This window comes from Podarcis liolepis, assembly GCF_965112155.1.
Source record: "Podarcis liolepis genome assembly, chromosome: 6".
NCBI classification, from domain to species: Eukaryota; Metazoa; Chordata; class Lepidosauria; order Squamata; family Lacertidae; genus Podarcis; species Podarcis liolepis.
Window position 1 is genome coordinate 59711186 of NC_139559.1, and position 27753 is coordinate 59738938.

At 41.1% G+C, this 27753-nt stretch overlaps 1 protein-coding gene across 1 annotated transcript in view; it reads left to right on the forward strand.

Annotated features, from left to right (window-relative positions):
* The window catches only part of FGGY (FGGY carbohydrate kinase domain containing), a 139834-nt gene that overhangs the window by 16561 nt on the left and 95520 nt on the right, over positions 1-27753 (forward strand). The window contains exon 5 of the mRNA XM_083510343.1: positions 11570-11658. Within this exon, the coding sequence (XP_083366469.1) occupies positions 11570-11658 (89 nt within the window). The remainder of the gene's footprint in view (positions 1-11569; positions 11659-27753) is intronic.

Below are 27753 nucleotides of genomic sequence, written 5' to 3' on the forward strand. Positions count from 1 at the left end.
AGAAGGCGCTGTCTTCATAGTCTAATTCTTATGCCCTCTCTTTAGTTTAAATTTTATGTGTCTGAGGTTGATATATAGCTTCTTAATACCAACTGTCAGATGAAAGGGAAAAATGTGTGCCACTTGAATTTTTTATAACCTCCACCAGTCTGTCTTGTACATTTGGTCTCAATGATGCTTTCTGTCTCTTAATGAAGGCCAAATGTAAATTGCCCCCTGTCAGCGTACAACAGCTGGAGTCTCTTTTCCTGACTCTCATCGTAGAGTAACAAGGTGGAGGCTAGAGAAGGTCAAGGAAGTTAACTGGCAGAAGCTGATAGTGACAGATTCAAGTTAATAGGGGTTAATTAGCATTGCTTGTGGACCTTGTCATGAAATATGAATATTCACTTAAACTCCCATTCCATACGTCAGTGGTCTTCTAATTATTTATAATAGTTTTAGGAAAAGGTTGGGTTTCATACTCAGTCTTTTAAATGGGAGTCAGAAATATCAACAAATGGAGGTTGCCAACAAAAATGTTTAGTCTACTAGCCCCAAGCAGACGAATGTGGCCACGTAGGGAAATAAGTGTGTGTGAAAATGTAAGATCTCTGTGGCTTGCCAGGATTGATGTTGTGGATGTGGAGTAGTTAATGGGAAGTTCTGTGACAATAGGCTGCCTCCCAGTGCTCGGGGAATAGGATTTGTCACTTCTTGCTCTCAGTGCAAAACAACCTATATCTAGGAAAATGGATGGGCAAGTGTAGTTTCTTCTCCACTAGTACTGTATTTTTCTGTGTATAAGACCCCCCATGTATAAGACAACCCCTATTTTTTTTTTTAACCCCAAATTAAGAAATCTGGCCAGAATCCGAATCCAAACCCCTCTGCATTCACCATCCGTGTATAAGATGACCCCCAACTTTTGACTATTTTTTTTAGCAAAAAACGTCTTATACACAGAATAATACTGTAGTTTAAAATAGGTCTACAATTTGACATGGGTGTTCTCTGGTTATGATACTTGTGTATTCTATGGGTTAGCTTGAGCCTTGGTCTAATGAAGATTTTTATTCAACATTTTTATATTGTCCTTTTGGTATGTAAAGTGTCTTAGATGCTTATTTTTGCAACAGCACCGTGTGGTAGGTTGAGATCACCCAAAGTAGGGCCCTTGGTGGTTGGTAAGAGTTCTCCAAGGAAGAAGCAAGGGGTAACTAAGCAGAGAGAGTGGAAGGCCACTATGTTTACAGAGTATCCAAACCTTGAAGGGTCATGATTTTGGTTTCATTTTTAAAAATTGCTTGGAAACAGTGGAAGTTGATTAGATGTTGATTAGGGTGCATACACTAGTATTAGTTATTGCTTCTGTATTTGCCATGAAAGGTAGATTTTCTCCACTATTTTGAGTAGATCTATATGAATGGAGAGACTTGTTTCCTTTTTCCTGTCTTTTAAATAACTATGATACACATATGTAAGGGATCCTAATTATTCTACAGCAGGCATAGGCAAACACGGCCCTCCAGATGTTTTGGGACTACAACTCCCATCATCCCTGACCACTGATCCTGTTAGCTAGGGATAATGGGAGTTGTTGTCCCAAAACATCTGGAGGGCCGAGTTTGCCTATGTCTGTTCTACAGTAACAATTCTAAAATTAAAGGATATGTTATGTTTTGATGCTTCAGAGCTGAGCTGATCAACTTGTTTGGTCATTTATAATAATGGAATTAAAAGAATGATGGGAAACTGAAAAGGGGACAGGGAGATGTTGTCCAGGGATACATAATAAATCCATTTATGAGCTGGGAATTTAATTTTATCTTCTATTTGTGATCCTTGTTTTGCATCCGATGCCAAACCATGGTTTGGGGTTGCTGCTGAACCATGTCAATGGGCTGCCACAAAATATTTGGTCTATCTCCTAAAAACAGTGGCTCCAGACTTACTTGATATGGTTTTGATCATGTCAAATGCAAATGTGAATTGAAAAATTATTGAATATCCAGTTGTAGAGTCTTGTTCTGCTTTTCTTTTCTTTCCAAGAACTAATGTACCAGCAATATATGCCATTAGGCCTTGGTGTCTTCCTGTGGATGAAATTAAAGTATGTTTTTGTTACACAAATAAGCATATTTCTGTGTGAAGAAATTAAGTTGTAGCTTTGTTTCAAAACAACCCACCAGAATGTAGCATCTCATTGTAATAATGTATTACATAGCACAATGTTGAAAGTGACAATGCTGAAGGTAAGAGGAAGCAAAACAAGCACATCAAATAAACACTTAAGCCTAGTTGAAGTAAAGGGTTTGTAAAGTACTTTTTGAGCAAATGGGAATCAGAGAGAGAATTGTGACTTTCTTGGGAAATGACCTACTCAGGTCACCTTTCAGAGAGCATAAAAAATAAATCTTCTGAAGTCCATTTCTCTTCCTTCTTTGTGAGAGGAGAGCACTTTTGGACGAACCATATATTAAGAGCAAGATGTGTTTGGCAGGCCTGTGCAAAGAAGTTTACACAGTGTCTGTCTGCATGGTGTCTGGCTGTGATTTCCTCTCTAAGCCTCCAGTTTTCAAGGGGATAAAATGTCACCCAGCTCACTATTGAAAACATTTCCTTTAAGAATTAAAAACATTTCTCTTAAGAACTGAGCAAGTAGAGTGTTTCTCTCTTTTTTTCTGCCTTCCCTTGTGGATTTTTGTTTCTTCTTTTTTTTTTACTCTCCAGTGTCTAATCCCCTCTTCCCGCTGCAAAGCATTAAATGATATTCCCATTTGCTTCCGTGAGTACGTCCTTTTTGTCTTGTGACATTTGAAATGTGACAAAACTATTGCCGCCCCCTTTTCATTTTCTGATCTTTTTCTTCTATCATTTACAGACCCTCCCAGCCCCCACACCTGTGTATATGCCTAATAACACTTTAAAAACACATCTGCCAAGTGAGGCACGCAGTTCATCTATCCGCTGAAGTGGAATCTAGTCCATGGAAACTGGTGCCACAAACCAGTTACCACTCTTCAAGCTGCACAAGGAGTCTTGAAAGCTGCTTTCTGTCCAGTGAGAAGCCTCTCAGCAGAGGTCTGATAGACACCTGTATGTCTAGATGTTTGCAATATTTTGTTTAGCCATTTTAAAGCATGCTTGTTTCCTTTCACCATCCCAGTTACTTCTTATAATTGAGGGTAGATTTATATGACTGCCATTTTCCACTCTGCAGTGGTTTTCTTTGCAGCTGTCCTGTATTAAAATTGAAGACTCACATCCAGCACTTGAATTGAAGTGTCCACCTCACCTCAGTGCCTGCTGTTGGCAGCACAAACACTCTGCCAGGGCTTGCTCAGCATCTTTCCACCCTGAGTTGCTGAGGAAAATCTGCTTACCTCATCCTTTGTTACTAGAAAAGCCATATAGGGTTGTATCAGTTTTCTTGTGGTTGCTGTACAGCACCATCGCAGGGGGAAAGGGAGCGTTGGCATTGTCTGCTGAGTCAGTTCTTGGCCTAGGACAAGGTAGTTTTAAGAAGAGCTTCTGTGCTTCAAAATCTACAGGGAGAAGCCTTCAGATTGTAGGGTTTCCATTGGTTTCCATTAGTGATGCTGTGTTGTGATGAAGTGCCACCCTCTGACATCAGCTCTATAGCTCTGGAGCCTGAGGGATCCCATGCCTGCCCCCCGACTCATGCCAAAAGCTTATTCCAACCACTTAATTGTGAGAAAAATAAGTGTGTATTCTGAGTGCATTTTGTTGTTGTTTAGTCGTTTAGTCGTGTCTGACTCTTCGTGATCCCATGGACCAGAGCACGCCAGGCACTGTCCAACCATCTCATCCTCTGTCGTCCCCTTCTACTTGTGCCCTCAATCCTTCCCAACATCAGGGTGTTTTCCAGGGAGTCTTCTCTTCTCATGAGGTGGCCAAAGTATTGGAGCCTCAGCTTCAGGATCTGTCCTTCCAGTGAGCACTCAGGGCTGATTTCCTTAAGAATCGATAGGTTTGATCTTCTTGCAGTCCATGGGACTCTCAAGAGTCTCCTCCAGCACCATAATTCTGTAATTGTTTTGTGTCCAGGCACATGACTCGGTCGTAATAGCATGCTTGTTACGAAAAGTTGGCAGTATTGTATTCAGTGTGCCATGCCATGAAATGGGCCATTCTAGCTGTAGAATAAAATGCCTATGAGTTAGGGATACATAACAACATTGAGAAATGCCTCCCTCCTGTATTCAGGAGAAATAATGTACCATTTTCTTCTGAACATAGGCTGCACCCCACTCCCCATCCCCCCAAAACTGTCTTTTATAAAACCTAAGTGTGACCTATAACTCATATAGGCAGATAAGCTGTGGTTATAAAAAATCTCATTTCTAGGGTGTGGTCTGTAGTTGGGGGCAGCTTATGCGTGCACTAGGCCAGTTCAGTAAGTGGAAAATCTTTGAACCTCCGTCTCTTGAGCAGTTGGGTGATAACAAGTTATGTTTCAAATACATCTTAGCTCTCACACCTTACATTTCTTGGCAGTGAGAAACCAGATCAAGGAGAATGTGATATGATGACCTAACTGTAGTTTTCCACTTCTTCCATCTATGACTCAGATATGGAGAGGATTAAGATGACTCCTTTCACTCTAGGGAACAGGATGGGTGCATCGTATGATGCCTTTTGTTTTTGTGATGAATTTTATATTATATTGGATCACCATAAGGTTTATTCTCTGGTTTTCCAAATCTGCACACATGCTTCCTACCGTTCCAGATTAGACCTCTCCTCTAATACTTTCCTTTAATTTTATTTGCACACTTTTGCATGACGCAGCATCTTTCTTCATTCTTCCTGCCCTTCACATTGCCTGTCTCCAGACAAATATGGAAATAAACCAAGAGAGAAACCCAGCTGAACTCACCAGTGTGAATGATTTTGCAATCAGTTTTTTTTTTTTTTTTTGGGGACGGGGCTGTTTTTATCAATCAGCAATACCTTTATTGGGACCAATCAGAATGTTACAAAAGTGTGACAACCATTTGAGTTCTCTAGAATGCTTTAATCAGACAAGATACTATAGGAGTGAGGAAGGCAAGGATGAAAAAATACATATCAAAACTTAGGCTGATGTTTGTATCCGTGTGGTCAGCTCGTAGGCTCAGTTCCAAGATGGAGATTGCAGACTGCACAGATCCCCTATAGGTGCTACAGAGATATCAAGTTATACACCCAGAATTCTTGGATAAAGAAACAATGGCTGCTCCCCATTTGTGAGCAATTAAATCTGGCTTGTAACCAGATCTGTCCTTTAAACGAAGCGTTTAGACTCCTGGTGCAACAGAGAAGTAAAACAAAAAACCCAAACATGCCAGTCTTTCATTTAGCAAAGCAAGTAATGGATTTTCGATGGCGTACTTGATACCAAATTTCATATTCAAAATATAATTTCAGTCTGGTATGAGTTTAATGTGTGTAACGTTTGACTAATATATGGGTAAATGGTAAAGGACAGAGATAGCAGTGATATATAGAATGGAGACATACAACAACTTTTCGAACAGACTGGGAAATGCTTCAAATGTGGTGACTTTCTATGCATCTGATTATTACTTCTGTGTAGCAGAAAAGTCTTAACTATGTAGACCGATACATACTATTCTTTTGTGTGTGTGTGTTATGTGTTGTGAAGCTACAATCTCTTTTTGGTATGTGTGCAGTTTATAGTATATATGCTGTAGCCTAGTTAGAATTGTTTGCTGTGTCAGGTATTTGAAATGGCCCTTGTGATTCTTAGGATTCTTGATACAGTGCCATGTTTTAGCTTATACTTGCAGAATATGTTCGTAAAATGCACTGGCTACATTTTCCTGTAACTTCTGTGGCTTAGAATGTTGGACCATGACTGGGGAGGCATGGATTCAAATCACCACTTGGTCATGAAGTCCACTGGGGAATCGCCACCTTGCACCCCACTGGGTCAATCACCACCTCACAGCCCAACTCCTTTCATAGATTCTCCCCTGCAGATTCTCCTCCTATTCCAAAGAAGAAAGCACGTAAAACACCATAGGTCTTGACTTGTAGAAAGGAAGGTGCCATGCTGAGTCAGGCTATTGGGCTATTCATCTTAGTATTGTCTACTACGACTGGCAGTGACTCTCCAAGGTTTCAAATTGGAGCCTTATCTAGCCCTACCTGGAGATGCCAGGAATTGAAGCTGCTACCTCCTGCATACACAACAGGTGCTCTGCTGCTGAGTTGCAGCCCTTTCTTTTATGTAGTTCTTTCACTCACCCACCACCCACTTCTTCAGACTCTGGGATAATGCTCTCATGGGAAGGAATCGCTTTATGAATGGTTCTCCGTTGACCCAGGTCTTCTGATGGTTATCTCCTTCCACCATTAAATGACACTCCAGAGACTTCTGTGCCACGAAGATAATGTTGGGTGCTGTCCCATATGATGTGCCTTCAGTACCCTTTTCCTGCCTGCCATATCATCTATGAAAAGCTTGCTGTGTTTTAAAAAAATTAATCACTGCTCGTTACTCATTACTGTGTTTTTATATCCCAGTTGGAGAGCCATATTGTGCCAAAAGGCATCTGTTCTGCTTTCCTTCTGTAACGATCATGGTGTCCAGCAGTTATATCCAAAAGATAGAGTCATAGAATTGGAAGGGACCCTGAGGACCATCTAGTCCAACCCCCTGAATGCAGGAATCTTTTGCCCAACGTGGAGCTCAAACTCACGACCTGAGATTGAGTCTCATGCTCTACCTGTTGTGCTTCAACACTTACACCCAGAGATGCATTGTGGGCAGGGGTTAGTTTGCGGAGAGGTGTTCTTGAGTTGTGGCGTGTGTTTCGGGAATTAGATTAGTTCCCCCATTGATCTAACATGCTTCATTCACACTTCATTTATTAGAGGAGAGGAATGGGATATTCCCTTGCACATGCTTTATTTCACAGGGCAGAAGGCCAGAGCATAATATCTTGGCAATTAATAACCAAATGGCAACTACTTTGTAATCACTCCAGTTCTCTTTCTCTCCCTTCCTTGTTTGAAGGAATCTGGCATATTTATGATGTTCACTTCTTCATTTACAAGCAGGTTTTTTTCATGCTTCTTTTATTCCCCCTTGTCACCTTTGACCCACAGTGACTAGCAAAACATAGATGCTAGAAATTCCTTCTATCAAAAACATTCTTTGGATAGTTGAGAGAATGAGGAGGGAAGAATGAGTGGTTCTCCTTGTCCCCATCCTCTGAGGCATTGGAAATAGTCTCAACATGAAACAATCGCCAGGTATTGTAGATGGGTGCTGAAATCTCTATAACTTCCCCCCTCTTGGCTTCCAGTGGAATGAGTTTTCACTAATGTGGAAGTGGAAGAAAGGGAAAAGCAAGATCAATTCCTTGCCTGTGATATTCTTATACTTGCCAGTTGACCACTGTTTTAAGCAAACACAGCAAATATCAGATGCATTGAAATAAACAAGGCCTACTTCCTTTAAGATTAGAGGGGCTAGAAAAATATTTCAGATGCCTAGAAGATACCTTTGGTATAGTTTAGGAGAGGTAGGAACCTGGCGATTGTTTTAGTTATTACTCTTTTTCTTGGAGGTTATAAAAGGAAATATAAGCATGTTGCAGGCATGGCCTAAGTACATTAAATCTTCCCTAACTGCAGAAAGCTGAATCAAGAAAGTAAGAAACAAAGGGAAAGGGAAAGGCCAGAAATCGAAGAAAATACTAATCATCTGTTCAGTTCAAAAAGAGCTTTAAGTAATCAATTGGTGTCTCACATGTTTTTAAAGCAAGACAAAAACAGTTAAGAAAATGTCCAGAAGAATATTTCCAGACAATAGTATCTTGAGTACACAAATCACTAAAAAGAGAGAGCACTGAATCCAAACATTTGCGAGTAAACATTCTGCAATATAGAACAACTGCGCCTTTTCTATCCACCCTTGGTGATGACCCTCAAATATGCCTGACATCTGGTAAATGGATTGCTCATTCATGCCTCCATGTGCTGGCTAGATTAAAAGTTGAAAATGCTGTCAGGCCAAGGTCCGAACGAACAATGGCGGTTCTAAAATAACTCGTGTATCATATAGTCCATGAAGTCCTGTCCCCGTCCCCCCGCCAATGCTGTTGAGGAAACAGTCAGAGACTGGAAATGGTCGTGGGCTTGAACTGACTTGTTATGGATGTGGAACCTCAGGTCTTTTACACATCTCATTGCAATCAGTTGAAAACTTCCCTAAGGTCTCTTTGGCTGCAAGTGTGCTTCCAAGCTCATTCCCATAGCATGGTGAGGAAGAGATCTGGTGTATGGAAGTACACCCAGAAACTGCCAAGAGATGTCCTGAGCTGGTAGATTTGCTGTCAAGTGTTTTTCCAAGAAGCCATTAATATAGTGGTACCTTGGGTTACAGACGCTTCAGGTTACAGACTCCACTAACCCAGAAACAGTACCTCGGGTTAAGAACTTTGCTTCAGGATAAGAACAGAAATCGCACGGCGGCAGCGCGGCAGCAGCGGGAGGCCCCATTAGCTAAAGTGGTGCTTCAGGTTAAGATCGGTTTCAGGTTAAGAACAGACCTCTAGAACAAATTAAGTTCTTAACCCAAGGTACTACTGTACTGAGAAAGGGATACCGATAGAAAACTTCATCTAATTCCTATGCTCTCCTGCGGAAAGAGTGCAGCCTTTTCTGTTCTGTTTCTGCAGCGGGCAGGCTCTTGCTCTTGCATCACCAGTGCCTTGAGATCAGAGATGGGGGAATTTGTGGCCTCCCAGATGTTGCTGGCCTACAGCTCCCATTGCTCCTCACCAGTGGCCGTGCTGGCTGGGGCTGATGGAGTTGTAGTTCAACAACATCTGGGAGGTCACAGGTTCCCCCTCCCTGTTTAGGGCTTCTGTATATTATGTTTGACATCTAGTGGTAACCAGGATCTTAGTCCCATCCATCACTTTTTTTCTCTAAGTGAGCTGTATGCACATGAATATAAAGTGTGCAAATCAATATGGCTGCACCATGCTGCAACCAGCATGGCAGGTGTACGTGAAGGGACAGAATTAAACTGGTTCACCCATTGGTTTTAGTGATAACTGTTCTACTGCGATTCATCATTGCTATTCATATGCACATGTGTTGCGAGCCAGGCTTACACATGTGTGGGTTTCCTTTTGACCCATGATCCAACTTTTAAATTAGTCATGTGGCCTCCAGTTGAGCAATAAAACCTTACCCTAAGATGGAGGCTGCAAAGGTTCCTGATGGGTAGTTTTCAGAATACCTGATATGTCCCAGTACTTCTAGCAATTGTAGTCTGTTAAGGGACCTGAGAATTGTTAGGAGACCCCTACTCCCCTCACAGAGCTACAATTCACAGAGTTTCCTGGGGAGAGGGATTGGCTATTAAACAGCCGAGCAGAGAGTATTTTATGGTGCTCTGCTGTGGTAGTATTTCCAGCTGTTTAACGGCATTAGGGTTGACCACTGCTTTAGCAAGAGCAGTGAAGTGGGTGGAATCTGGCAAAGCAACCGAGGACAAAGAGTTGCATCCTGGGGGTGGGAGGCAGGGTAGCTAAACAAAATTTCTTTGCCTGCGGCTCTGAAGGGTGAGTGGCATGATATGAATCGGAGCATTAAACACTTTAAAAAAAAAAGAGGCCTTCCCACGGGATTTGGGTATACTTGTTAACTGTGTGGGTGTAGCCCAAATGGAAGAGTGAATTATAATTAGCACTGAATGCATGGAGACCATTGTCCTAGTGTGGAAGCATATTGCAGAGCCTGATGTACTTTGTCTGCGCTAGTCAGTGATGACAAATCACTTTCATGACAACAATGAATCATTTAGATGCTCTTTAAGGGTCATATTTTTGTGGCTTTTGGAGATGCACAGTAGTGAAATTAATATCCCGTGACTTCTTATTTTTCTCTCTACTGAATAGCTGGGTTTGTTTAGGGTTCCATGATTAATATTCACCAAAAGTCTGTTCCTTTTGACCCTAAATCACAAGAGAATTGCTCCTCAGTCCTGTCCCACTTGCTGTCATTAGGCACAGTTTTGAGTGATATGGCTGCTCTGGGCTACTTGGCCTTCGTTAGAGGAAACTAGGATAAGCTGCCTAAAAATGTTCAAAAGCTCTTACCTAGAATTGTGTCTCATCTCTGTCCAAGTAGACTTCCCTTACTGCCATTTCTACTCCTGAAAGACGTATAGTTACATTTGTGCCATTTCTACTCCTGAAAGACGTATAGTTACATATGGGAATGCACCTGTATTGGAATTGTTTTAAAGATGTTTTTATTGTTTTGTTGCTTATTGATATGAATTCAGTATTTCATACTATTACTACATTATGGCTTCTGTTACACTGGGAATGCATGGTGATTTTTGCAAAATAAAACAGAATGGCTTTTTTTAAGAGGAAAAGCTTACATTTTAGAGACAATAAAAATACATAGGGTGGAAATATCAAAGGTCAAGTATTACTGTGTGTACAGCTAAATTCAAAGAACTGTGGCATTGCACTTTCATAGTGAAAACACTACCGCTTTCGAAAAAAGGGGAGGACGGGGACCCTCGGCCATCCTCTTTTTTAAAATAATAATTTTTGTTTGTGCTTTTTACATACAGTTCCAAAATAATAAGTAAAAGTTAAAAGGAAAAAAGGAAAGCAAAACCACAACCAAACAGGGACACAACACAAGACACCTAAGGACTTCCCGTCCTCTTCTTCTCCAGTGTCCTTCCTTTTCCTTCTCTTCCACATATTCTAAGTTGCCAAATTCTACTCTTCTTAATAATTTTCTCTTACTTCCTCTTATGATGCTGAATTTATTCAAGTCCTGCCAATCGGCTCACCTGTTTATACTGATTTTTAAAATACTCTACAGAAGTTTTCCAATCCTTTTTATATTCTTGATTGTCTTATTCTCTTATCTTCCCTCGGCCATCCTCCTTATCCAGTAGATGACTAGGTGTTTCAATTCAGTTGATGATAATGCCGTGGTTGGTTGTCCGCTGGGACTTTTCCTTCTGCATAAAAGCTCCCAAATGAAACCTCAACCAAACCAAGTTTTCTCCTGTGATATCAGGATGAGTAAAGGCAACTTGAAAGCCCCTAGGCACCTCTTAAGTCCATATCTTTGGGCAAGTATGGCTGTTCTGAGTGCCATTCCTGTGGTGGTTATCACAGAGTGCATGGGAATGACACACACACACACACACACACACACACACACACACACGTACGTATACAAGGAATAAAGGCAAACAGTAGTACTCTACAGGCTTTATATTTATCCTGTGGTAGTTGCAAATAGGATTTGTGAAAACATCATTGGGGAAGGCAATTGTTGATTCTTGTTAGCACTACATGTTGGAAAAGAAGACATGAACAAGGGCCAGATATGAGCTGCCCAAATTCTTTCAGTATATGTGTGTCTCAAGCACATGCTGATTACTTTGTGTAGGGATGGGTGAGGTCTTATTCTTGTCTTGGATATTTGTTTATAATTTACATTTGTTATGAAGTTACAATAGACTAAAAGTTCATTTTTATATTTGTCCCTTAAACAAAATTGCTAGAATTTGCGAGAGTCGTGCTGGGAAAAAGCAGGGTACTTCTTTGATCTTCCGGATTTCTTATCGTGGAAAGCAACAGGTGCCACTGCAAGGTATGTGAAATACTACTGCATGCTTGGTGGGTTTTTTTACCATATCTTTTCTTGTGTTAGTTTTTCGCCTTAATTCATTTTGACTATATGTAATGTATGTACATCTGTATATGATTTAGGCTACTTGGGAACATCTTGAACCTATCTTCTGTTGCTATGGTGCATTCCTGAACAAAATGGTTCTTGTAAGCACTTTTAATTCTTAGTATGTTGTCATTACTATTGGTCTCGCACTCCATTTCTGGAACCTGAGCCAAGCCAATGCCAGTTTTGTTCTTTGAAAGTACTGCCAGGGCTTTATAATTTCCATAGAGAAAAAGCATCTTAACTTTCCAGTTTAGGTGCAAAAAAGGCGAGAGAAGGAGCCCTCGGAATCCAAAGACTGACTTCAGATGGAGTAGAATATCTGCTTTCTGAAACCTCCCAGCACTGGATATAAGTAAAAACAATTCTTTTCTTTCCAGGTACTAGTACATGCATAATATGGTCAAAATGCTGTTGTGCCCTAAAATGTATACTCTATCAAGCCTCCCCAAGGCAGAATTTATCAAGAAACTGGTTTGTTGGTTTGTTTCCATTTAAGTGTGTGAGAATGCATTCTACAGCAACCCTTCCAGAACTGGAATTATCTAGATTACCAGTTTCTCAAATAGCTTTCTATCAAACTGCAAAGGAGAAATGGGTATGCATCTATGAAAGTTGTTGCCCAAATGCTACTTAGCTCTGCATTGCATGGTGTTTTGCATTCAATTCACCTACAAAAATGTTTGAGATCTAAGTGGTTGAGGGAATCATAGAAGGTGAGACTTGATGCTAGCCACATTACACTTTATGTTTCATATAACCTGGGCTGAGCTACAAAATCCCTGACCATTTTAAAGGTAAGAGAATCTGGATTTCTAGTTCTAAGCTTTGAGTGCTAATAGTGTGTGCCCTGAGGCAGAGACAAGGGTATATGCCTTTTTTTGTCATGGAAGCATTAAACGAGGAAGACTTAAATTTTGCGGCACTGAAAACTTGCCTCAAGTATGCAGTGTCGTCTTTTATGGAAAGGGTACCTAGTTTTAATCTTTGTTTTCAGCATTCTAGTGCAGGCATAGGCAAACTCCGGCCGTCCAGATGTTTGGGACTACAATTCCCATCTTCCCTGACCACTGGTCCTGCTAGCTAGGGATGATGGGAACTGTAGTCCCAAACATCTGGAGGGCCGGAGTTTGCCTATGCCTGTTCTAGTGGGTATTGGACCAAGATTATAGCAATTACACTATTGATAGGGACAGAGACGGGATGTCCTGGAAGGGGTGCTGTCCTCAGGGGCAAAGATTCACAATGTGACAGAGAACTTGTCAAGTCTTATAAAACCCAGCAGATGGTAAGAGCTGTTTGACAGTGGGATTAATTCCCATGGAAGGTGGTGGATTCTCCTTCTCTGGAGGTTTTTAAGCAAAGGTTGAATGGCCATCTGTTACGTACGATTTAGTTAAGATTGCTGGGGATTGGACTGACTCTACAATTCTTTGATTCTGTGATAGAATCAGTTGGCTGCTAGTTATGGTAGAAGGGAGGAGAAAGCATAGTCAACTACCATAAACCTTGTTGGGTCAAGAAGTCACACACATAGCCTCTGTTCAGTTGCAGTCCTTAGTGACTGTTGACAGTGAAAGAGAAACTCATAATATTTTAGTAGATCCTACACCTCCTAGATCCTTAGACCTAGGCTAAACCTCCACAGTAAAGGTTCTGTGTTGTCCTCTCTTTCTTATTGAGGTTCCATACTTAGAACAGCTGTGTTTAAAAAACCAAGCACATACTAGCACTAGAAAACAGTCAAAGCATTTAAAAATAGAATGGAAATGAAAATGCATATTCCATTAAAATAATAATGCTTTTGTTCTAAGGCCATCCATGATGGAAACTGATAAATAGACCTAGCCAGAGAGCTCCCTCAAGCATTCCTAGCCCCTCACAATACTGGAAAACATACAAAATAACAAACCTCTGTTTTGGAAATCATTGTCCATTGTGCTTAGTATTAGGTGGTTATTGCTTTGTTTGTTTTAAATCTTTTGCTGCTGTTAGAGGTTTTGTACACCGACGATTCAGTCCTAAACACATTTATTGAGAAGTAGGTGTTATTGATTTTTTTATTATTATAAAAAAACACTACCCAATTGATTCAGTGTGCTTAGAGTTCAGTGTTTCGGATTGTTTTTCTTGCATTGCCTAATGTACCATAAATGGCTTGTGTCTCTGTTGGGCAACTTGTACTTATGCCACCAGCAGAATTGAACACACATATTTGAAACTGTTTTCTCTTGTGTTGATTTGTGGATGTTGATTTTCCCCTTTCAGAAAGCAGAAGCTTTCCTTTTTGCACATTCCACAAATAGGGGGAATAAAACCTAGCACAAGTAATACTTACACACATGAGTTTATCGTTAAGTGAAGTCATGCACAAACTCTGCCTGTTATTAAAACAGAGTCATAAACTAAATAATATTATCAATTCTGGGTGGCAATCTGAAGGGTAACTTGAGATGGGCATATTGAAAAATCTTTAATCTTGGCGGAGCATAAGATCTAATAGTAGCAGTAGGTTTAAGTTTCACATCCCTCTGGAGACCACCTTCCACAGTCAAAACTGGCAGTATCTCTGTGTGCAAAAGAGAGTCCAACTTTGAAATGCTCCCCACCCCGGGGGGGGGGCACTTTCCTCTTTGAACAACTTCTACCCTCCCTGTCTGGAACATCCAGACCTGGGCACTAGTTGCATGTACTGTAATTTAATCTTATCCTGTCCCCAGCAGGATACTTGCTAATGAGAGAAGGAGACTCAAAACGGGTGAAGACTGATTTCTTAAACCACAGAGCATCTGCGTTTTGATGCTGTTTGTTGTAGCCTCTATGTGTGAGTGTTACAGAGAGGGCAAGGAGGCAGAATAAAGCAGGAGTTGTAAGCAGAAGTTGTCATGCCCACTTTTGGGAGATAACATTACGCGTATGCAACTGAGAAGCTGCATCTATTCTCTCCCCCAGTCTTCTTCTCAGGGAATGCAGTCACTGATGCTGCTGACTGACCGACTTAATCTTTTAAATCTGCTGGGAAATAAGCAATTGGATTAAACTGCAAGAATTTACGCAGTGTTTACACAGCCCTCCCACTTCTAATACTCAAGGGGATTTTAAGTGTCGTTTCTGCTTTGGTGAAGAAGAAAGATGGATTAAAAAACTAGCATAACTTGGTGCGGTTGCAGGGAAACATCCTTAAAACTCCCTTTACAGTGACGGAGAAATAGTTGTGTGTCTTTCAGATGTGGTTTATTGCTCTAAACATAAAATACAGCAGCTTCTGCGGTCTGTCCATTGCATCTACCTGTTGGGGACTCTTTGTTTCAGAAATGCTCTGCGTTAAGATGATGTTCAGCATCACAGCAGGCCTCCGATCCCATAAATGGAGTCTTCACATCTTCCTAATGAATCAGATCGATATATGTGTGAATTGAGCGCATTTGAATAAGTGTAGTAATACTGAATGTGTAATGCATACTATAATACTATAATAGTTCCGTAGATCACCAACAATCTGACAGATACAATGGCAATTATTTGTTGTTGAATGTTCAAGTTAGTCTGAGGCCAGAATTTTCACCTTAAACTAGTCCTTTTGGAATAACTTGTGAAGTCGAGCAGTGCAGTTAAGTCTGTGTGATTCTAATAAATGAAGAATTCAAAAAATCCCTATCAGGACAGATCTTTATCAGGCCAGCTGAAATGCTGCAAAATAGTGTACAAACTTTTGAGCTCTAGAAAACTCTTTGTCCTCTTCAGAGTACTTTCTCTTCTGTTCAACTTTCTGGGGTCACATGCCACTAGGGTGTCCCATATTTGGTTACCAAGCCATGAAGGTAGACAGGATGACAAAGGAGCCAAGCATACTTGTGTGCCTTGTGTCCAGCCATTGTGGCACTCCAGGAGGTTGAACATGCCAGCTCCTTTCTCTCATGTCCTATTAGATATGGTAGTGGGCAGGTGCAGGCCAGGCCAAATGGCTTTATATCCTTGTTTAGCATGAGTCCTTAATTCATAGTTTTCCAGTTGGATTCCATGGGAAAGCCTAGCTTAAGAAACCATAATATCTTCGCCAAAGCAGGGCACACAAGGGGGAAAGTAAGGAGGGAGACCTAAGGGCAGAAAAGGTATAATACTAAAAAGCAGATTTAGCCAAGCTTAGGGTGCTGCCTAATACCAAATCAGATTGATTGTCCTTTTTTTGCACATCACAGCAAACCATTGGTAATGGTTTGCAATTAATGCACTGATCTTGGCAACTTTGAGTAGGGAGGAAGCACAGCACATCCAAACCAGGGATTTGTCACACTCCCAGGAACCCACAATCTCTACCCAGGATTTATTCTTGGCTTGCTTAGCATGATTCGTTGGAGCAAAAGAAACCACAATCCCTTCTTGGGACATTTTGCTAAGCCCAGGGATAGTGGCTTCTTTCCTGGCAGGGAGGAGACAAATGATTAAGCGGCTTACTATGATGTGTGAACTGCCCTCAACTGGCCCGGGTTCTCCAGGCTTTGAGGTGGGAGGGAGTTGTACCTGGAAATGCGAGAGACTAAGCCTGGGAACTTCATTAATCCAAGGCCTATGTGCTATTACTGAACTGTGTCCCTTTCCTCATCACTTAGCTCAGGGGTCTGCAACCCGTGGCTCCGGAGCCGCATGTGGCTCTTTTACACCTTTGCCGCGGCTCCAGGGCAGATACTAGCGAGGGGAGGAGGCGCATTGTGCGCCCCGACACTCCCCACTGTGGCGGGCGCTGTACTGGCTGTGATGTCGCATGGGGGCGGTGCGTGCGTTAGTCATGCACCGTCCCGACGTTGCCTTCCCGCCCGCTGTCAGATCGCGGCTCCGGAGATATATTTGTTTTAAATGTCGCAATGGTTTTGCGGCTCCCAGTTTGTTTTTCTTCGGAAACGGGTCCAAGTGGCTCTTTTTGTCTTAAAGGTTGCAGACCCCTGACCTAGCTTAAAGGTGGGTCAGTCCCCCTCTTCTTTTATTCCTTTCAAATTTGGCGTTATTTTATTCAGATATTATTGACTGCAGCTATTTACGTTTCGCATTTCAGAAAATAAACCTACCAAGTCAGCTTGCAGCATTCAAGTACGTATTTTAAAAGCACAATAAACAATAATAACATGTTAAAAAGATGCCAGGATCCTTCTTGCATGGCAGTTGATGATAGTTCGCCTTGGGGAGGAAGGGGATCTATCCCTCAGGATATTTCGCCTTGGGAAGCTAGGAGGCAGTCAAGCTGGGGCAGTTTCTAAGGTCACCTTTGGCTGCCTTTCCCCTGGAACTGAAATTTAGTTGGCATTTATCTTCAGTTTCCAGAGCCTTAACTACTACAGTGGTACCTCGGGTTAAGTACTTAATTCGTTCCGGAGGTCCGTTCTTAACCTGAAACTGTTCTTAACCTGAAGCACCACTTTAGCTAATGGGGCCTCCTGCTGCTGCCAGAGCACGATTTCTGTTCTCATCCTGAAGCAAAGTTCTTAACCTGAAGCACTATTTCTGGCTTAGTGGAGTGTGTAACCTGAAGCGTATGTAACCTGAAGCGTATGTAACCTGAGGTACCACTGTATGTACATAGCTGCACTGGCGCTCTCTCTCTCTCTCTCTCTCTCTCTTTTTTTTTACTAAGGGAGCGAGTTGTCTTGATCTCCAGCTATTTGGAAACTCTCAAGAGCAATTATAAATTTGACACATGTATACTGTTTTCTGATAGTGCTAATCTGGACCAATGAACAGTTAATGTGCTGTTCTCATAATTACAAGTATCCCAGCTGCAAAACGTGTGACTATCTGATCTTGGAGTTCTTTCTCTCTCTCTCCATATATATACCAAAGAATTTGATTAAAATGTATTTGCATTGTGATACTCATTTAGACTTTGGTTAAGCAAAATTTGGAAGATGAAGGGAATAGGGAGCTGTTTTTCTCGAATGTGTTAGTAATCTTCTTCAAAGTTCAGCATTTGTATTCAGCAAGTGCATGACTCACCACCCTTCTCCACCCACCAACTATAAACTCCAATAAATTTTACTTTATATGGTGCTCTGGTTAAAGCTATTAGTAGTAATAATAATACTCTGTTTAAATGGGTAACTGATTCAGCTAGGGATGAGTGTATTAAAAATGCAAAACCCACAATGAGCTTCTGAAATCAAAGTGAGGAGGTTTTTTTTAAAATAAATGGGCAGAAGCTTCTGTCCCACAATCCAGATTTGGGAGATACTTAGATGGAAGTTTCTTCAACAGAGCAATATTTAGTCACAGATTATATTAATTATTGAAATAGTAACTAGAGGGAAACACCTCTAGTTATAAAATGCAATACAGTGGTACCTCGGGTTACATACGCTTCAGGTTACATATGCTTCAGGTTACACACTCCGCTAACCCAGAAATAGTGCTTCAGCTTAAGAACTTTGCTTCAGGATAAGAACAGAAATCGGGTTCCGGCGGTGCGGCAGCAGCAGGAGGCCCCATTGGCTAAAGTGGTGCTTAAGGTTAATAACAGTTTCAGGTTAAGAACGGACCTCCGGAACGAATTAAGTACTTAACCTGAGGTACCACTGTAGTAAAATTGAATAATAGACAAAAATGGTATCAAATGAACAATTGAGGGAATTAGCTTTCTATAAACTACATGGGTTGAATTAAGAGCTACTAAATCAAAGTCAAGCAATGAGTTGTCCTAGTAGAACTGCTTTTGTCCTGAGTTGTCTCTGAAAACTGCTTCTGTCCTCATTACAAAACATAAAGAGTTGTACAATTCACAGTGAAACTTCATTCTCATTTTCTAACAGATTTGAAACATCTGATCAGGGTGCTGCTTTATAAGGTCTAGCCAACCTTAAAATATTTTTTGTGGTTTTATTTGTTTCTTTTAACAGGTGCTTCGGGCCTCTGTTTTTAGTGATGGTTGTTCACTCTTTCAGTTTGTATGATGCACTTTTGCTTTCAGGAAAGAAAAAAAATGAACTAGTTTGTTATTAAAAAGGCGAGGGAATGGGGGAGGGAGTCAGAATTGTAGTGGGTGTGTGGCTGGCTGGCTGCCATTGAGACATTGAACTCTGAGCCAACCATGAAGTCATGCTGAACTTAAGGAGTCTCACTAATCCAAAGCACTGTGTCTTAATTTGACAAAGTAAAGACTTCTTGATAAGCAGGCCTATTAAAAATGTTGTTAAATGATGCGGGGAAGGGGGCACTGCTTGTAAGTTTTGATTGAGAATGAGAAATGTAGTGATATGAGAGAATCATCTCTTTCTTCTTCTTCTCCTGTTACTTACTCCCCCAAGCTGAAGAACAGCTTTGGCACTCTGCTCTTCCCTGCAGTTCTTGGGCTATGCAATGGCTTGATATGAAATTTGAGAAATGTATGTAGTTTTCTATTTCAGGAAAATGAGCTCAGGGATTGTGTGTGTGTGTGTGTGTGTGTGTGGTGTTGGCTCTGAGGCTCTCTTTGCTCTTGCCCAATGTGGCTTGTTTTTTTTAAATAAAAAAAAGTGGGTAAGAAGTGCCAAAGTCCTTTTTTTTAACCATAATTTAGGCATTCTCTTTCCTTCCCTGCTTTAAAAATTGGATTTCTTAATCTTTTTTTACATCTCCTCTTCCTTGAATGCATTACACTTAGTAAAGGAAAATTAGAAAGCTACTGCATTGTAGAAATATATCCTGCCTTTTCTCTCCTCTTCTGTGCATTCTCTACCCAAACATTTTTGGGTACCAAAATTTAGCTGTAGCGTCAGGAGTCTGTATTGAAGGGAAATGATGGTTTGGTGCAAGCAAGTCAACGAAGGATGAGAGGTTGGGGGTGGGGGAAGGCTGAAATCCGCACTCAGCCATGAAGCTCTCATGGGAACCTTCAGCCAATCAGAGCCGCTCAACTAATCTAGCTCACATTGTTGTGAGGATAAAATGGGAGGATGAAGAACCTTGTACGTCACCTTGAGGTCCTTGGAGGAAAGGTGGGATATAAATGTAATAATAAATGAATAAAAATATTAAGCGACTCAGAGTGGAATCAGGGCAGAGCCTGTCAATTTGTGCCCGATGAGTCCTCCTGTTCCATGTGAAGAAATTGGGGCAAGATCTTCCTTTTTCTTTTGGCCTTCAAAGAAGATCTGAATGGGCATGCATCTTGCTTAGTCGCTTCTGGTTTTTTCCAGTCACAAGCGGATTTGGTGCAATTAACAACAAACAAACAAAACAGAAGCTTGGTTTAACAGTTCAGAGTTTCTTCCCAGTTTATGCTTTGGAGTCAAATGTTAGGTTAGCAATTTAGTGAAGGAAATTATGTGGCTACTCTCAATTCAGCTTTGAGGATTGCTGGGGGTTCTACTTCCCAAAGCAATTGAGGGACATTGACCTGATCTTGGTATATGCAGATACTCTGGCCTTTTCCCTCTGCATGCTACTTATATGTTCTTTAAATGTATTGCAGTGACAGCAGTAGCCACAAATATTGTGTGGTATTTAAGAATTCTAACACTGTCTTTTGAATATTCTAAGTGCTATCACGCTGTGGTGCTTTTGGAGTTTAGCTTGAATTGTCATCTTACTTACCTGCTTGTTTATTAAGATATTTACCTGCCACACTGTTATGCTGGCATTTCAGGGCGAGGTACGGTAGTGTTGTGAAATGCAGTACAAAAACAAACAAATATAATTAAAAACAAGTGCAATCAAGCAGTCAGTTAAAAATATACTTAAAATACTACAGTGGGCAGCATCAGCAGCCAGCAAAGGCCATGCTTAACAACAACAACAAAAATGGTATTTAGAGTAGAGTTTGGTAACACTGTGTGTGTGTGTGTGTGTGTGTGTGTGTATTTCTGTGTGTGTGAATGCCATTTATGTTTGCATTCACTTTATGCCCAGAGCAGCCTTTTACCTGGGAAAAGATAAGTGTCCTAGCAGCTCATGCTTCAGAAGTAGCTCATTTTTGTGCATAAGAGGGATATATCAATTCTGTCCAGCTCCATAACCTTTAAAATAACACACTGTTATGCTTGATCTGTCAAAAAAAGCCCATAAAATCTTTGTATACTAAAGGCATAGGACTTTCAATAATACATTTTTAAAACACTGACATATCTCGTGTGTGTTTTCATTGCTGAGTTGTAGTAGACCATCTGCCACCTTACGACTAAGTAAAGGATAGTTATTGATTTTTTTATAAGCCTCTGAATATGGGTTCTGTTTTCATTAGGATACTGTACCGTTTAACTGTCAGTTGTAAATGGATGTTCCCACATATTGAGAGCTGGTCTTTCTAAATATATAATATGTGGAGGAGTGTGTAGAATTCTTTCTGTCCTTCACTAATATGCCTTTCTGTTAAGCTGTTCCTTATATGAAAGGTTATAACTCACAGTTCAACCAACAGAAATTATATACAGTCAAAGACATTCCACAAGTGTTTATTTTTTATTACATGCAGCATGCAATTACATTTTAATTAGAAGACCCTTAGGGTATGGCTTTAGAGCAGCATGGAACAGTAAAAGTAGTGCAGAAAACTTCTAAGGTTAAATGTTGCATTCATTACTGTGACAACATTCAGCCTTCTGATGTATGCAGATGTTATGGTTGATCATATAAGCATGATTATAGCTTTCATTTTTAAAACCAAGGATAATAAAACTCACAGCTACAGGTAGACAATATCTGATCTATTAACAGAGAAGGTGCCCATGAATATTTCAGCTGGATCTCCCTGGAAATGTTTCTCAAGCCTAATATAAACCGCAATCCTCTTAGTACTTACTCAGAAGTAAGTTCCATGGGTTTGCTGCGCCAAGTAAGTGTGCATAGGAATGCAGCCTCAATCCATTCTGTCTCCTCCAAAAAAGAAAAAAAAGCCAGCAAAAAAGGAGGCTGATATAATTATTTATTATATCTGCTTCTCCGCTTCTGAGAATAATTCAGCTAAGTCTACAACTGGAAATATTAATTCATCTTACAAGTGTTGAGAAACAGCATATTTTGTTAGGGATTCACTTGAACGTGAAGTTGGGCCAGGACTCTGAACTTTTGCTGTCCTGTTCAACTTTAGAACTTGGAATCACATGGGGAAACGTAACTGTGGGCCAGGGAATGGATTTTTGGGAGAAGCTTTTGTTTTTATTTATACTTTCAGTCCCTCTACAGAATGGTTGAGCTAGAAGGTACTCTAAGGATCATCTAGTCCAACCCCTGGCAAAGCAGGAATTTCAAAATGTGACAAAGGGAAGAAACAGCCATTGAGCCTCTGTTGGTTCCTTCACTGGTCCCTTCATCCATTCCCTACCTGCCGTAGGACGAAAGGCTAGAATACCTCTTGCTATGGCATGCAAAGGAGGAGGGAAGGCAAAGAGGCCAGCATAGAACTGTGCACTTTTAAAGGGATAATTAGAAGTGGAAATGCTGCCTAAAACACCCTTCAGAATGTATGTCATCCCAAGTAAATGATCACTACTGCCTTTGTGTGTTGCCTTGGATCAGTTAGTTAATTGCACAGAAGTATAACTCATTACAAAAATGGTTGTTAGAATTCTTGCCAGGAAATAAGGACAGTTCCCTCCTGATCAGTTGGCCATGTGAACTTGACCTTCAAGCCACAACAAAGCTCTGACTCACTCACTCTACTAAAACTGCTGACTGATGCAAGAGCTTTTGACAACATCAACTTCCCACTTGCCATCCTGAACATTTTAAAGTTTATAAACCTGAGTAAATGAGGGCATATGTATATTGAGCCAGATCACTGGTTCCGAAAGTTCAGTTTCTTGTGTCTGTCCACGTTGAGATGAAGTGTGACACTGTTTCCTATATGTTCAGCAAATTAGCCTGTGCATGAGCTGTGCCACTGGTATACAGAGCCTGAGCTCTCTCAGCTAATTCTTGGGTGCCAGACATTGAATTTTAAAATATAAGACCTGTTAAAAAATAAGCCAGGCTGGCTTCCTGATGAAATAATCACCTGGAGAGATGGACCATTAAGAAGAGTATAAAAGACAGGGTGAATGGACCATCAAGGAAGCCATCAACAAAAAGTCTCTCTGCCAGTGCAGAGGGAGAACTCCTGCTCTGGGCTCGGGGTAGTTGGCAAAATACAATGCAGAGTTGGGTGGGGAGGTTTCAGAATTGCAGTGGGCTGATGTAAGCAAGATGACAAATATTTTTATTTTGGGTAGCAGCTGGCAAGCTGGAGAAAAGGGGGTCACAGCACAATGTGGCCTGACAGTCTGAATCCAATGTGGCAGCAGTGGGAGGGACAGGACCGTCAAGAGTATAAATCTGGAAGCCCCACTATCTTAGGCTCAGGTTGTATATTTGTGTAAATAAACTGAATATCATAAAGACACCACAGTCTCCACTGTGCCTCATTGTCCAGAAGGAAACACAGACCCTAGTAAGCGTTCCTGGTATCCCTGGAATCTCTCGCCTCTCGGGGATTGGGGTGGCGTGTAACACTATCTTTTCTTATGAAAGTTGTCCCTTTGATCAAACTATGTAAAGACTTGAGGAGCAAAGCACATGACTTTTTCCTTCTAGTGGCATCCTCTCTCTCTCTCTCTCTCTCTCTCTCTCTCTCTCTCTCTCTCTCTCTCCCCCCCCCCTCTCCCCCCCTCCCAATTAAAGTTTTTTCTTCATAATGAAAGCAAAATTTCTACAGGGTATGCAAAGTTACTCCTTCCAATGTTGGTTGCACACAGGGTTTGTCTTAGAATTACCTTAATAGGAGGGAACTGTAGGTGCAAGTAGTTTGCCCAAAGTAACTTATGAATATTGTATCTTTAATGCTGAAAGCAAATCTGCAAGCATTATATTCAGACCTTTTTTTTAACATTCCAGTTATTAAAGCAAAGGGAAAAACCCCTCTGGTTTTTATATAGGATAAAAGGCAGGTAGAACAATTTAATTTCATTAAATATCGTTTAACACCCTCCCCCCCCCCCTTGGAAAAATGTTACTTAAGGAAACTGCTTCAAGCCAACCTTTTTGAATATCTGACTGGCTGAAATAACTTTAATATGCTGGAGCCTAACACCATTCATCTTGCTGTACCTGAAAATTTACAGTCAGATCAAATGCATTTTTTAAAAATCTGTGAAATGCAAGTCTGATGTTTTATTTTCATAAAGTCTGAATGCTGCAACTTAAAAAAAGAAGAAGAAAAAGAGAGGAGAGAGAACTGTTTATCCTCATTCCAGACGTGAACCTTGGAAAGGTGGCAGAAAAAACAAACAAAGCCGCTGTGTTTTTGGGGTAGTCTGCATTCCTTTAAATTTTCTGACTTCAGCTTATGCCTCAATTTTTCAAGTTATTTGCCCTAAGACTTAACCACTTTGACTCCTGCTTCGAAGTGAGTTATTCTGCCATTCACCTTCTCAGGAAAACTGTTCAAGAATTCCAGAGCTTTGAATATACGATGCGTTCTGAGGGCTTTTATTTTTTCGTTAAATATTATTTTCTTCCCTACTATCAGCTTTCCCCGCTATGTTTTTACCAATTCGGTGTTATATGATAGGCCGTGCTATTTTTGCAGACTGCTTGCTTTTGTTTTGTTTGGGAAAGAAGCTCTTTATTGCAGTGTTGCTAGTCTATACATGCACCTGCTTTAACATGTCCTAGATGGAAAAACAGTTGGTGTGCATGGGTATTGACTGGTGTGTGCAATAAACACATTAAACACAACGAAAATCACTTGGCAGGCTTACAGAGGTGGGCACTTTACCTGTTATGCTTACATTGCAACCTGTTGCTTAAAGATACACACACAATGCATAAAGACTTAAACATCAACCATGTTGGCTAATGCTAGCACTGCAAGGGGTGTATATAGTGTGTGAACATGGTTGTACATCAGTGGTTCCCAGTGGGGAAATCCCTGCAGGGGATTTCCTTGTGGGTGCGAAGAGGCAAGGACACTCTATCACAGGGGTAGGCAACCTAAGGCCCACGGGAGTCATTTAACTGGCCCATGAGCTGCGCCAAACCGAGTTGCCTGCTTGGCGAGTCCCTGCGCACTGCACTAACACAGATGCCGGAAATCGCGGCCGCGCGCGCACAATCCAGCCCATGGAGGGATCTCCACTGGAGTAAACCGGCCCAGGCAAGGTAAACCTTGCTGACCCCTGCTCTATCAGATGAGGAATCGATCAGATTTGACTTAACTGGGCTCAGTGTAAACCTTGTTTCCCCCTGCCCCAATGAAAATAGTTCACTTGTCAAGCCTAATTTTGAACTGAATGGGGACATGTGGTACTAATGAAGGATCTTCAGGAGAATTATGAGAATGAGATCAGGACCCCTCTCTTTCCAAGCAGTGCTACTGAGAGGAAGAAAGAACCCCTTTCCTATCACCACCAGCCAGATGAGTGAGTTGGGAAGGCTCCCGGGTGGGAAGGACAGGGGCCATAATTTTAGTCTCTTGTGTGTGCTTTAATTCAGATCTTGAGCAAGGAATATAAGCATCAGCAAAGCTAAGGCTGGATTTTTGAGAGGCTCCCAAAATGCATTTGCATGTTTCCCCCTTATTCCGAAGAATCAAATTGACCTTTGGCCCAAGACATTTCTACACGGCTGCACTTCTTCTGCACTTGCTATCAATTATTGTTTTATATTAAGAGGAATGAAACAGTCTGAAATAAAACTGCTGCATAAGAGAGTTCTCCAGAGGTTGCAGCAGTGGTGAACTCCACCCTTTTGGTTCACCCACGTCTGACAGCATTCAGTGTGAAACAAGTTCAGGCATTACTTAACTCACCTGGGAGGGTTAGGACTGCATATGTACTCATGCCCTCAGGTCACAGTTTGTTGTTTAAAAACAAACAAGCATACCACATTATTAAGGGTCAATTTGAATTTTACCTTTATAGTAGGAGAAAGAGGGTTTTTTTTGGGGGGGTGCTATTTGCCTCTTTTTTATGTTAATAACACTGCAGTAGATTTTATTGTTGTTTGAGTTTATCTTTTTAAAAAGTAAGAAACAGATTGCTTATTTAGACATACTTAGGCTGCAATCCTAAACCCACATGCCTGGGAGTGAACCACATTGAACTCAGTAGGATTTACCTCTGAGGAGATGGGCTCATCCACTTTTCTGTTCAGTATGTGACTTCTAGGCAAGAGGTTTTTCTTTTGTCCTGCTGCTTACCCCAGGAAAACCCCAGGAAAATCTGCTGTTTACTGCTGAATTGGAGCAAACATCAATTGGATTTGCTGCAGATTGATGTTCGTTCTGATTCAGTGGTAAACAGTGGGTTTCCCCAGGGAAAGCAGCGAGACATAAGAAAAACCTCTTGGACCCATGCCTAGTAGTCACAGTTCAAAGGAAAGAAATCACAGGACAAAGGGAAGTGTGGATGGACCCATTGTTAGGATCATAGTGTTGGAATTTATTTGTTCCTCTTGTTCAGTAGCTAAGGAATGGACATCTTTACATTGGCTTGATTCTCTGAGACTGTGTGGATTGAGTGGACAAGACTAATAGTGGGTCCAACCGACAAGGAGCTGGTTTCTGCAAGTGCTGTAGAAGGAAGAGAGGGGCAGATAGGGCTCATCAGCCTTGGAAGGTAGCCCGTCTAGGAGAAGGAAAACTGATCCTAAACTTCCGCTTGCCTTGTGGGACATCTCCGGAAGAAGAAAATGCTAAGGAGTAAACCCTACACAAATCTGGAGTGACGTTCCTAATACAGTTGGATAGCGTCTTGCACACCTCCTTCCACCATCTCCTGCAGCCAAGCTGGTGTGAAATGTATTGCTCTGCTTTCTTTTGGACCACACTAGCAAGGCAAGGGGGGCGGGTCTTGTCCCTTTGGTAGCCCTGGACCTATATACACATACTCCCCAGGCTTGCGCCCGGAGGAGATCACTTCAGTGCTACTAACACCCCCGGAGGGCACACTCCATTGTCTCTCAGAACAGACTGATGCAACAACAACCTGTTTTTAATGGGTTATCAAGAGTTTTAGCGTTTTAGTTTCTAGTCAAGCAGTATATAAATCTTCTTACCCAGTTATTTGAGTATTGTTGTCAGTACATGGGCATCAAAATTATGAAAATGATTTGAGGTGCTCAAGATTGATCTGCCCTTTGGTAGAGAAACACTTTCCATTAGCAGCTGCTATGGTTGTCAAAAGAAATTTCTCTCGTTAGTTTAAAGATAACATTTTTTTTTTTATTCTCATATGTGTAGTTTGACACCTGCCCTCAGTGATAAATGCACAAATAAAGAAAAGGAAGATGAATTTTGACAGCTTTCGACTAGCAAGAGTCATCTTCATTATGAATAATTTATTTCCTCTTGTATCAGACATCTGTCAAATATCAAAGATGGTGGCCAGCACTGTTTGGTTCTGTACTTTCAGTCTTTGAATAAAGCTACACAACATTTTGAGAACAGTCAGGCTGCTCTAGAAGTACCCTTCCTGTATATTTTGTTCAATCATATGTATTGACTGCAGTGTTTGGTTGTAAATAACACAGTTTTTAGAAACTAGCTATGCATAGCATTGGTGTGTAACTGGTCTTCATAATGTCACCAAGAAACCATCTCACCTGCTCCGTGTTTTCTTTTTTAAAGTACCATAGATAAATGTGTGAATGTTCATGTGGTGCTTTAAAGAAAAATAATAATTGTAATAATTGGGCTAAATGTTTAAACTGTGAACAAAGAAGATCCAAGTTCAAATACTGACTCTGCCGTAAAATTTGCAAGGTAGCAAAGCAACCTCCCAGCCTTATCCCTGCTTATAGGATTGTCCTAAATATTCTTAAGTAACATACATAAAGCTGGGAGCACCCCAAAGGTTAGTCAGCCTGTCTGCAGTTAAGGTCTGAAGTTACATCCATTCTGGAATCCATACAGTGGTAATGCTGGGAGGCTGTTTGCTGCTTTGCACATTTTAGGGCAGAGTCAAGATTTGAACCGGGGTCTTCCTGGTTCACAGTTTAGGCATTCAGCCCAATTATTACAATAGTTCTGTTATGCCATGCAAAGCGATTTATGTTTAGCAAATGGATCCTTGTATA